Source organism: Triticum dicoccoides, chromosome 3A (genome assembly GCF_002162155.2).
Source record: "Triticum dicoccoides isolate Atlit2015 ecotype Zavitan chromosome 3A, WEW_v2.0, whole genome shotgun sequence".
Lineage (NCBI taxonomy): Eukaryota > Viridiplantae > Streptophyta > Magnoliopsida > Poales > Poaceae > Triticum > Triticum dicoccoides.
In genome coordinates this window covers 76649504-76662195 of record NC_041384.1, presented here as the reverse complement: position 1 = coordinate 76662195, position 12692 = coordinate 76649504, and the positions used below count along the sequence as shown (strand labels likewise).

Sequence of the window (12692 nt, the reverse complement as noted above, 5' to 3'; positions counted from 1 at the left end):
AGTTCATAAGAACAGAGTAACGCCTTAAGCAAGATGACATGATGTAGATGGATAAATTCATGCAATATGGTAAAAACCCCATTTTGTTATCCTCGATGGCAACAATACAATACGTGCCTTGCTGCCCCTACCATCACTTGGAAAGGACACCGCAAGATTCAACCCAAAGCTAATCACTTCTCCCATTGCAAGAAAGATCAATCTAGTAGGCCAAACCAAACTGATAATTCGAAGAGACTTGCAAAGATAACCAATCATACATAAAAGAATTCAGAGAAGATTCAAATATTGTTCATAGATAAACTTGATCATAAACCCACAATTCATCGGTCTCAACAAACACACCGTAAAAGAAGATTACATCGAATAGATCTCCACAAGAGAGGGGGAGAAATTTGTATTGAGATCCAAAAAGAGATAAGAAGCCATCTAGCTAATAATTATGGACCCGAAGATCTGAGGTAAGCTACTCACACTTCATCGAAGAGGCTATGGTGTTGATGTAGAAGCCCTCTATGATTGATGCCCCCTCCGGCGGAGCTCCAAAACAAGCCCCAAGATGGTATCTCGTGGATACAGAAAGTTACGGCGGTGAAATTAGGGTTTTGGCTCCGTATCTGATCGTTTGAGGGTATGTAGGTATATATAGGAGGAAGAAGTACGTCGGTGGAGCAATAGGGGGCCCACGAGGGTGGAGGGCGCGCCTGGGGGGTAGGCGTGCCCCCCTACCTCGTGGCCTCCCTGTTGGTTGCTTGACATAGGGTCCAATTCTCCTTGATCATGTTCGGTGAGAAAATCACGTTCCCGAAGGTTTCATTCCGTTTGGACTCCGTTTGATATTCCTTTTCTTCGAAACCCTAAAATAGGCAAAAAAAAACAACAATTCTGGGCTGGGCCTCTGGTTAATAGGTTAGTCCCAAAAATAATACAAAAGTGTATAATAAAGCCCAATAATGTCCAAAACAGTAGATAATATAGCATGGAGCAATCAAAAATTATAGATATGTTGGAGACGTATCATTGCTATATCACTTAATTTAGTAAGATGTGCCACAATAGTATCAGATTCATAGCCATAAAAAGGATCAGATTCAACCAAAGTAATTAACTCAGGGTCGACAGAGAAATCATAATCCTTATCGTTAATAAAGATAGGTGAAGTAGCAAAAGTAGGGTCATATTTCATTCTAGCATTCAAATATGTTTCTTTAAGCTTAGCTAATAATTTCTTAAGATTAGATCTAACATTGCAAGCTAAGAAGTCCCTAGCAGTTTCTTCATCCATTACATAACCCTCAGGAACAACAAGCAATTCATATCTAGGGGGAGAATCTTCATCATCACTTTCATCAATATCATCAGTTTCAATAATTTCATTCTCTCTAACCCTAGCAAGTTGTTCATCAAGAAATTCACCTAGTGGCACAGTATTATCAAGCATAGAAGTAGTTTCATCATAAGTATCATGCAAAGCAGAAGTGGTATCATCAATAACATGCGACATATCAGAATGAATAGCAGGAGTAGGTGTCGCAAGTTTACTCAAAACAGAAGGTGAATCAAGTGCAGAGCTAGATGGAAGTTCCTTACCTCCCCTCGTAGTTGAGGGAAAAATCTTGGTTATTTTATCTTTCAAGTTCTTCATAGTGATCAGCAGATATAAATCCCAGGTGACTCAAAGAATAGAGCTATGCTCCCCGGCAACAGCGCCCGAAAATACTCTTGATAACACGTAAGTATAGGGGATCGCAACAGTTTTCGAGGGTAGAGTATTCAACCCAAATTTATTTATTCGACACAAGGGGAGCCAAAGAATATTCTCAAGTATTAGCAGCTGAGTTGTCAATTCAACCACACCTGGAAACTTAATATCTGCAGCAAAGTATTTAGTAGCAAAGTAATATGATAGTAGCAGTGACGGTAGCAAAAGTAATAGTTTTGGTTTTATAGTGATTGTAACAATAGCAACAGAAAAGTAAATAAGCGAAGAACAATATGTGAAAAGCTCGTAGGCATTGGATCAGTGATGGATAATTATGTCGGATGCGATTCCTCATGCAATAGTTATAACATAGGGTGACACAAAACTAGCTTCAGTTCATCAATGTAACGTAGGCATGTATTCTGAATATAGTCATACATGCTTATGGAAAAGAACTTGCATGACATCTTTTGTCCTACCCTCCCATGGCAGCGGGATCCTATTGAAAACTAAGGGATATTAAGGCCTCCTTTTAATAGAGTACCTGACCAAAGCATTAACACATAGTGAATACATGAACTCCTCAAACTACGGTGAAAGTGCAACTATCCCTGGGTGGTTTTGGTAATTCCTAACAACATATAGCTCATTGAGCTAATGCTACTTGAAGATAAATATTTCAGGGAAATCTCAATGATTGACATGGCATGAATTAGAAAGTGGACACCTCAAAATGCTAAGGACAAAAGATTGGCTCAAGCTCAAAGCACAAGACTCTACATTTTACTTTTAGTGATCCAATATCACATTGAGTCCATAGGAAAGGCCAATACTATTAATAGGGGTGAGGTGTTGCTTAATGAGTTGCTTGCTCAAAATGCTTAGTGATATGCTCCAAAAACTCTCAACTACTTTCTCATATCCACATATGTCCCAAACCAAAAGTCAAACTCGGCCCCACCAAAATCTTCTATCCGGCGCCACCGAGTTCACTTGACATAGCTACTGCCAGAAACCCTAGTCACTTCGATCTCATCGAGATGGGATTGCAAACTCTTTGTTTCCCTTCGTAACGTTTCATTCCAATCGAGATGAGCGATCGGTCCCACCAAGATTGCAATGCAAACTCTCTGTTTCCCCTTCATAACGTTTTGGTCTAACCGAGATGAGCGAGTCGGTCCCACCGAGTTTGCCTGACCAACTCTCTGTTTGCCTATTACCAAAATCGGTCCCACCGAGTTTGTGTAATCGGTCTCACCGAGTTTGTGTAATCGGTCTCAACGAGTTTGTGTAATCGGTCTCACCGAGATTACATTATGCCCTAACCCTAATGGAATCAGTCCCACCGAAAATCCTAACGTTCACATTTTGAACTAAATCGGTCTGACCGAGTTATATGATTCGGTCCCACCGAGTTTGGTGATTTATGTGTAACGGTTAGATTTTGTGTGGAGGCTATATATACCCCTTCACCCACTCTTCATTCGTGGAGAGAGCCATCCGAATATGCCTACACTTCCAACATACATTTTCTGAGAGAGAACCACTTACACTTGTGTTGAGGTCAAGATATTCCAATCCAACCACATAAATCTTGATCTCTAGCCTTCCCCAAGTTGCTTTCCACTCAAATCTTCTTTCCACCAAATCCAAATCCTGTGAGAGAGAGTTGAGTGTTGGGGAGACTATCATTTGAAGCACAAGAGCAAGGAGTTCATCATCAACACACCATTTGTTACTTCTTGGAAAGTGGTATCTCCTAGACTGGCTAGGTGTCACTTGGGAGCCTCCGACAAGATAAGGAGCTTGTAAGGGCAAGGAGATCGCCTACTTCGTGAAGATCTACCGCTAGTCAGGCAAGTCCTTCATGGGCGATGACCATGATGGGATAGACAAGGTTGCTTCTTCGTGGACCCTTCGTGGGTGGAGCCCTCCGTGGACTCGCGCAACCGTTACCCTCCGTGGGTTGAAGTCTCCATCAACGTGGATGTATGATAGCACCACCTATCGGAACCACGCCAAAAATCTCCGTGTCTACATTGTGTTTGCTCCCTCCAAACTCCTCCCTTTACCTTCATATGCAATTGTTTTACATTCCGCTGCTATACTCTTAGAATTGCATGTGCAGGTTGATTATTGTTTGTGCTAAGTTGCTAAAATCTGCCAAGACTTAAAATTGGGAAAATGCTAGATTTTTATTTGGTCAAGTAGTCTAATCATCCCCCTCTAGACATACTTTCGATCCTATATACAGTCATCACCGGTAAGTATCCCGATTATTGTCACTCGGGGGTAACGGATCATAACACATAATAGATGACTATAGACTTGCAAAATAGAATCAAGAACTCACATATATTTATGAAAACATAATAGGTTCAGATCTGAAATCATGGCACTCGGGCCATAGTGGCAAGCATTAAGCATAGCAAAGTCATATCAATATCAATCTCAGAACATTGTGGATACTAGGGATCAAACCCTAACAAAACTAACTCGATTACATGATAAATCTCATCCAACCCATCACCGTCCAACAAGCCTACGATGAAATTACTCACGCACGGCGGTGAGCATCATGAAATTGGTGATGGAGGAAGGTGATGATGACGATGGCGACGGATTCCCCTTTCCGGAGCCCCGAACGGACTCCAGACCAGCCCTCTCGAGAGAGATTAGGGCTTGGCGGCGGCTTCGTATCGTAAAACGCGATGAATCCTTCTCTCTTATTTTTTTTCTCTCCGAACACGAATATATAGAGTTGGAGTTGAGGACGGAGGAGCACTAGGGGGCCCACGAGGCAGGGGGCACGCCCAGGGGGTAGGCGCGCCTCCACCCTTGTGGACAGGGTGTGGGCCCCCTGGCCTTGATTCTTTCGCCAATATTTTTTATATATTTAAAAAATAATCTCCGTTGATTTTCAGGTCATTACAAGAACTTTTATTTCTGCACAAAAATAACACCATGGCAATTCTGCTGAAAACAACGTCAGTCCGGGTTAGTTCCATTCAAATCATGCAAGTTAGAGTCCAAAAACAAGGACAAAAGTGTTTGAAAAAGAAGATACGATGAAGACGTATCAGGCGGCTACTAGAGGGGATGTGGGGAACGCGCGTGCTGAAATGTCCCTCATGCCAACCGCTTTTGCAGGATACAGGGCACCAACGGGGCAGGGGAAACTTGGGTTTTCGTGGGTGGGGGAGGGGGGATTTACCGCGCCCCTAATTTTTTTTTAAGTGTCAGACACGTTTAAGGTTTCTGTTTGGGTCATTTTTCGTCTAAAAGTATAAACTGACGGTTATTTTGCGGTTGGGGTGATTTAGGGGTATGCTAGAGACGGTCATAGGCGCCGGGTCCAGCCGCGTTATACACGGTATACATGCAATAGAGATTGTCTCTAGATTTATTTTCACAGTGGGGGAGAAAAAAAATACTGGACCGTCCGATGTCAAAGGAACGGTGCGGAACACGGATGGGAGCATAGACAGTTGGGGACAGACCGAGAGGTAAAGAGCAAACTTAACCGCCGCCGCCGTCTCTCCCCCCTTCCCCGCGCGCCTGAGACGGTGGCCACCGTGATACGTTCTAGGGTTCAGCTCGCCGGCGATGTCGATGCCGTTACCGGGGCGGACGCTCGTCGACCTCGACGGCGACGCGCTGGCCCACTGCGCGCGCCACCTCGGCGCCCGCGACGTCGCCAGCCTTGCTATGGCCTGCCGCCCGTTGCGCGCCGCCGCCTACTGCGATGCCGTATGGTACCACCTTTACAGGTCTCTTCCTTCACCCACTTTCCTCTTTCCTCTCGCTCTCGTCCGATTCGGGAATTCCGATTTAGGCGTCAGTACACTCAGCTGTATAGGGCAATTTGTACAGGCCCAATAGGTTTGCCCCCTTTTGGTGATTGCACGGTGTAGACGTGTGCTGTTGATTGGGACCTTTGTGCCCGGAGTTTACAAATGATCGGTTTCCTGTTATGATTGGGATACGAAGCTTTTGTGTGGCTAACAAATTGGGGAAAATTGATTTGCAGCCATATTTGGTGCCGCGACGACGGTTGTGACTGGAAAATTATGAACCCTCTACTATGATTTTCTTGTTTGAGCAAATAGAGTTAAGCTTGTGAGAACATCTGGTTTGGGTGTCAGCTAGGCTGAGGAAGCCTCGATTGAACGGTACATCAATTATTGGGATGGACTGAAAGGGAGGAGATCCTGTCATTTTTCAGATTGACTTTCAAGTGTCATCTTCATTGTTGTATATGATTGGTTGACATTGGATAGGTAAACTTGATCATAAGACTGTCAGAGGGTCCGTGGGTCCACAGTTTGGTGGCACTTTATTAGTTATCTTGGTTGTTAGGATTGCAAGCTGCAGACTTATCAATCGTCTGATTTGTATCTCTCCAGCAAAGTAGAATATTTGAAATATGGAGCAACAGTGTTGGTGTTTATGGTATACTCCCTATGCATCGTAACAATAGTGTTTTTTGGACATTGACACAGTTTTCAAGGCGTTTTTTGGATAACTTGATGTTGAATTTAAAAATGTTGTTTCACAAAAAAAGAGAGCGGTTTGTACATTAAGAGTGAGCTCAAGTTTAGGGTTTCAGGTACTATCATACATTATGAACGTCTATCTATTACATGTTGAAGATATCAATTTGATGTTGTCGGTGCTAGTTATTTTTCATTCTAGAGTCAAACCTAGAAATATTGGACTCATACAATTCAAAATGACTTATATTCTGACTCTGTTGGACTAACTTTTTTAAGGAAAAGTAGTTTTTGGTAGTTTAATTGGATAAAGCTATTATGTAGGTGGAGGAATTGTCACTGTCTACACAATATGAACTTTATCTAATAAGGTGCATGCAATTTGAAAGTGACAGGCAGCGAATGTTTCTTTTACGTTGATGCCACTACAAATGCTTGATGGTCGTTTGTTCGCTTTTATGCTTTGCATCAAGTTTTACAGTTTCTACGAGTTGATCAATGTCGTGTAATCCTTTTCTGAACTCACATAACTGTATCTAATGTTTGAGTCTATGCTATATAGTATTTTCAGACTTTGGAAACTACACATGTATCTGACTGCCCACTTATTTATCGCATCATGACCATTTGAACGCTTAGGGGGCAATGGCCGTTTCAACAAGTGCCTCGTGGAGCTTTGGGGATTAGAGAACTATACATTCGGAGGCACACTGAAGTACATCAAATGAAATTTGATGATCCCTTATCATCTATTTATTATCTAGATCCCACGGAGCCGACACCAAGCCATCTAATGCTTGATAGGAATGGTGTTTGGTTCTCTCAAGTGAGTGAAATGCAACAGTATTATGTGTTTTTAATATAGCAGATTTGCTCTTCTGCTTAAGTAATGCAGGTTGTTACAGTATCAAAAGCTTATTTGTGCTAAGCAACATATGCCGTGCAATTTCCTCTGTGCAGGGGCCAGTAGTCAAAAGATTGAGGCTTGGTCTGGACATGGAATTAGTGGAAACCTACAGGACCCATAGCGCGAGGATCACTTGTATGAGGTAACCATAAAGCAAATAACCATTGCTCTTTAGACATTTGTAGATCTTGTTACTTTTTAGTCAGCTTATCTGATGTTCAAGGTTTTTTTTTTTGGGGGTCAGTTTCATGTACTCAACCCTGTGGGGAATCAAGGGGTGAACATTGAATCCTTTTTTTTTTCTATTCCTATAATATCAAAGATAGTACATTTCTGTGCTACTACCTCCGTCACGGTTTAGAAGGCACGCTTAGAAATTCTCTGGGACCTAGGTGGTTATCTATTGGTTGTGAGATGGGCTAAAAAATATCATTCACACTACGCATGCATATAGAAATAGTATATCGGAGTAATAATTAGCTACTAAAAATAAATGCAATGCGCCCTAAACCTTGTCTATTATGGAAATGCACATAAATTTAACTGTGCCTTCTAAACTGTGACGGAGGGAGTAACAGATGTTAGGATTTAAGATCCATCCCCACTTTATGTCTTGGACATGACTCTTGAATCCCCGCATAAAGAAAATTTCTGAATTTAGTAGGATGTTATGACTGACATGTTATTTGGAACAAAATGACCTCATCTGACTTTAGTTGTATTAGTCTTGCTTTATATCTTTGCTTCCATTTGTTAGAAAAATAGGCAACTTCATTCAGTCTCAGTACATTGGTTATATCTTCAGATTTTGTAGATTTGTTTTTACTTCATTCTCATCTTGGGTTCAAGTCTCGACTTCTGCAATTTAAATAAATAAATTGCTTTGCTTTCTTTCTGCCCATGCCACATGTGAGAGGGATTTTGAAGTATATATGGATTGCCCAACCTTCTCCATCAGTTTGTACTTTTGGTTCTAATGGTTGGTGCATGAAACTATATAATGCCCATTCACTGAACATCTTATGTTTGGTATAGTAGGATGTTATGACTGACATGTTACTTGGAACCAAATGACATTATCTGACTTTTATATATTATTTTTCTTCATTTTTTCTTTCATTTGTTAGACAAATAGGCAACTTCACTTCAGTCAGTACCTTGGTTATATCTTTGGACTTTGTAGATTTGTTTGTGTTACGTCTTGGTGACAATGTCATTTTTTTACTTCATTATTGTCTTGTTACAGTATCATTTCTTTCACTTAATTTTCTTCTTTCCTATCAGAGAGGAATTGTTGCAAATCATTTTCATGATTACTAGCTGGTTTATGTTTGGGATACAGTATCCTCATTTCACAATTTAAACTTTTATTGTTTCACAGTTCTATCTGTGATTGGCTTTCCACTAATGCCCCTATTTTGCACAGTATAAAAATTACTGTGCCTGCTGAAAGTCGCAGAGATAGGAATGTCTTATTATGTTCATTTTGCAGATTGTTCCCACTAATCGACACCCCATTGTATCGAAGTGATGCACATAGAAATGAAATGGCATTAGTCACTTCAAGCACAGATAGAACAGTCCGTCTTTGCTGGAAGGTACCTCATTTCTACGTTACATTACCCTGTTGATACAACATGTACTCCCTCTGTAAAGAAACATAAGAGCAGTTAGATCACTAAAGCAGTGATCTAAATGCTCTTATATTTCTTTACAGAGGGAGTACGTCCTTTTTTTGTGAGGATACAACATGACCATTCATGATGACATCACTGACTTTGTACATGAGTGCAGAGGTACTTGAAACAGGAATAATAATAAAAAAGAAACTAATTGCTACTCCCTCCATTCACAATTATAAGGTGTTCTAACATTTTTCTGATTCGGATGTATATGGATGCATTTTAGTGTCCCTGTTCACCCATTTCAGTCCATATGTAGTCCATATTGAGATATCCAAAACGTCTTATAATTGTGAACGGAGGGAGTATTACTTATGGTCATTGAATGACTGTAAAATATAGTTATTAAAATGATAGAAACTCTTGAAAAGAAATTTTAGCTGTTAGATGGACATCGGTTCCTCTTTGTCTCAATTCAAATATGAAAATAATAATACGTGGCTACGTGCTAACTTTTCTCTTCTGCAATTGCTTTCGTTCCTTGTTTTGTGCTTGTGGTATCTATTCATGACATTGTGAAGCGGCCACTGTATACCCTGACCTGCCGTTTAACTTTATGCCAACCTCACTAACTACTAACAAAGGTATGCGGCAGTACCCCTTGCTCTGCCTTGTCTGCCCCTCCGTGTGCTTACATGTTAGATTCCATGGACTAGTTGCCGGTGAGAAAGTGGTACTCAAGCATGGTAACCAGGAGACCTAGTTAAGTGGGGTGAGGATGGAGAAGAAAATTCTGGTTAAGAGGGGTGCCGCTTATGTAATACTGGCTGCTAGAGACAAGGCCGGATCTAGCCTGCTGTAAACTAACAAGAGATAGAGTAGATCTAATCTTCTTAAACTCATACGGAAGGATATACATAGTGCCAATCTGATATTCTAGGGACTGGAACCCTTATGCAGTGGCCTTCATTCCTTGTCCAGCCTGGCTGACTGCATGTATGGGATTTTCGACATGAAATTACACATGAGCCTCCAACATGCTGATGTGCCGTACATCCTAGCGTGTCCTTCCTTCCCAAGATCAGCCTCTTCCTGGTCACGAGGTATATAAATAGGAATATTTGGATATATGCCCTTTTGAAGTGCCCAGTTGGAAATGCCAACACGCAGTTTCTGCTTCGATATGTGTCTCTGTAGAGTTGTAATGTAAACAGAAATACGACATTCGTCCAAATTTACCTCAAATTGGACATTTATGTCCCTGCGGATCCTCTTTCTTCTTCTCAGTCATCCTCTTCATGTTCCTCTTCCCTTGTGCAACATGGGCTTTCTTGTCCCGCCTCAACCTCCATACTCGGGGCCTGACCTCTGTCAGTGCTTTACACATGGCCATAGGGCTCATCGTTGCCACACACGTCATGTGGCTGAGTACATATTTGTTGAGATTAGCCCCGACCCAAAGAGCAGGGGGGCGGAGAGATGGCGTCGTGCTCCACACAACTTGCAGAGACAGCAAGGTGAGCTGGAGAGAAGGTGCCGCAGCAGGAAGGTGGTGAGGAGGTAGGAGACACAGGCACTTTTATCCAATACTAGTGAAATTCTTCGGTCAAGGACATGCTTATAAATATGGCAACTCTGCAGTGGCATTTCATGAAGTTGAAACCTTGCAGTGTCATTAGAAAATCTGGGCAATTTTACAGTCATGCATCTAAATTATCTTTGTAAATAATGTGATGGTTAGCTAACATCTTCAGTCACAATAACACATCGCGGTGGGGTATGGTTTTGAAAGGCTATATACCTAACTCCTTGAGAAGCTAGTGCTAAGCGTGATTTTATAACCTTTTTATGTAGGGCCAATCACGCTGTTACAAGGGCCATTCAGGACCTGTTACTGCTCTGGCTGACAAATTGCTTGATGACGGTGAATGTAAAATACTCGCAACTGGTGGTGAAGACTGCACCATTCGCCTTTGGTCTATGAATACAAGAGCAAAAAAACACCCTCTAATATCAACTTTGCATGGGCATGAAAAAACACTGTCACTTTTGTCTGTTGCTTGGTACGTACTGTCAAACCATCTGAATGGAGCTTATTCTACTATTAGTCGGCTATTTTTTGTGTGTGCAAGCGCACCATTTATCAAACTGGAAAGCATTTCGATGGCTTTTGTACAGTTGCAAGGTTCCTATACTTTCCAAGGTTTCTTAAATCATGATCCATCAGCACGATCATTGAGCTTCTTCTTTGCTCTTCAGGCATAAATCCTCCCTGCTGGTCAGCAGTTCCAAAGATACAAAGGTAATAGAACATCGAAGAAAACTTTATCTGAAATATTTCATTAATAGGAGTAATATTGTTTAACATATTCTGTGTGGTCCACAACTGAGCCATTTGATGCTCATGGTAAGCTCTATTGTTTGTATGTTGCTTTTCACGTTGTTATACTGCATCACAGGTGAAAGTGTGGGACACAATGGCACCTCCTTCCAGTGTCTCATCATCATGTGTTGGGGGTGCTCATCTTAACTCAAGTGGTCCACCGATTGCAATCAAATGCTACGAATCCCTTTGTTACATTGCTGCTGGATCCGAAGTGACAGCAATTGATTTGAGGACGATGAAGAAGGCTTCTGTTCTTGCACTTCGTAACCAAAGAATACTTTCTTGTGAGATGCTGCCCTCTGAATGGCTAATATGCACGGGCATAAAAGACAAGTAAGCTCACAATATCTGTACAATCAGTGCTTTCTTCATGCTTCTAGCTTCGACTGCGTTGCAAACCTTACCTATCTATCATTATTTGCTGGACAGGGCTCTTCTGTGGGATATTCGTAAGCCTCAAGAACTCAAGCACACAGTCGCAGAACTGCATTCAGATGGTCCTGTGACGTTGCTTCACTTGGATCCATACAAGGTAGTGATGGGCGCGCCATGGGATGGTCAGGTCCATGTCTGGGAAACCCGGACGGGCCACTTGGTGAACAGATTGAGTTGCGATGAGCCTGTTAAATCAGGAGGGAGAAGCACAGTGTCAGCCATGGCTCTGGACGGGTGTAGGATTGTCACTGCAGGGAGTAGTTCAACCAGAGGCAGCCTGTTACACTACCAAGACTTTCTGAGATCCTCAGTTCCTGTAGCTTTACCTGGCAAGGAAGTTTCCAAGTTCTGGGGATCTCAAGAATATGACGATGAAGACTAGCGTAACTTATTATTTTTCGAAACGGAGAAGACTAGCGTAAATTATCAACAAAAAGGTAGCATTGCATACAAGATGAGATTTTGAGAGCTCAGCCCTTATGCTAAGCTGGTGCACATCTGTCTCTTTGCAAATGGGCCTGCACCATGCCTGCGCAGTTTGCTTGTAAGGCTTCATCTGTAGCTACATACATATTGTTTTTCTCAAAAAAGCTACATATATAACATGAACCTTTCTGTAACTAGTGGTGACAGGATAATCATGTTGTTCTTCACCATAGAATTACAGTGGATTAGGTTGAGTTTCTCAAAAACGCGAGACCTAGTCCCCTCAGTATACCTCTGAAGGGCAGTTATAGTTGTACTGAACATATATGCAGAAGTCCAGTAGCACATGTGTTGTTTTCCTTCTTATTTCCCAATCTTTGCTGACAATCATATGATCATTGTTAGATTTTCTCATAGCGCAGGAATCATACCCCACAAGCAGAAGTTATTACCTATTTTGCACTTATGCAACATACAAGTTCAGATACAAGACATGCTGCAGTTTATCAGGGATTTAGTCTATCCCTGTTCTCAAGGAATGTATTAGATGTGGAGCAGTTCATTCCTTATCCATTCTCTTGCACATGGAGCATAAATGATCTCCTGAGAAGTTTGATGGCCTCAGGTGTTGCGATCAAGCTGAATGTTTATTAGTTTCACAGATGGGAAAATGTTTTTCGAGAGAAGTCAATCAAACTGAAGAACTGTGGTGCATGATGTG

General features: G+C 41.7%; 1 protein-coding gene across 1 annotated transcript; it reads left to right on the top strand.

Moving 5' to 3' along the window:
* The first annotated feature begins 5231 nt into the window (after nt 1-5231).
* LOC119267248 (guanine nucleotide-binding protein subunit beta-like protein) lies at nt 5232-12330 on the top strand. Its single transcript, XM_037548606.1, has 8 exons — nt 5232-5472; nt 6835-7021; nt 7156-7244; nt 8595-8700; nt 10579-10787; nt 10984-11026; nt 11184-11443; nt 11540-12330. Exons 1-8 carry the CDS (start codon nt 5309-5311, stop codon nt 11925-11927), a joined length of 1446 nt encoding a protein of 481 aa, XP_037404503.1. The 5' UTR covers nt 5232-5308; the 3' UTR covers nt 11928-12330.
* Nucleotides 12331-12692: the final 362 nt, after the last annotated feature.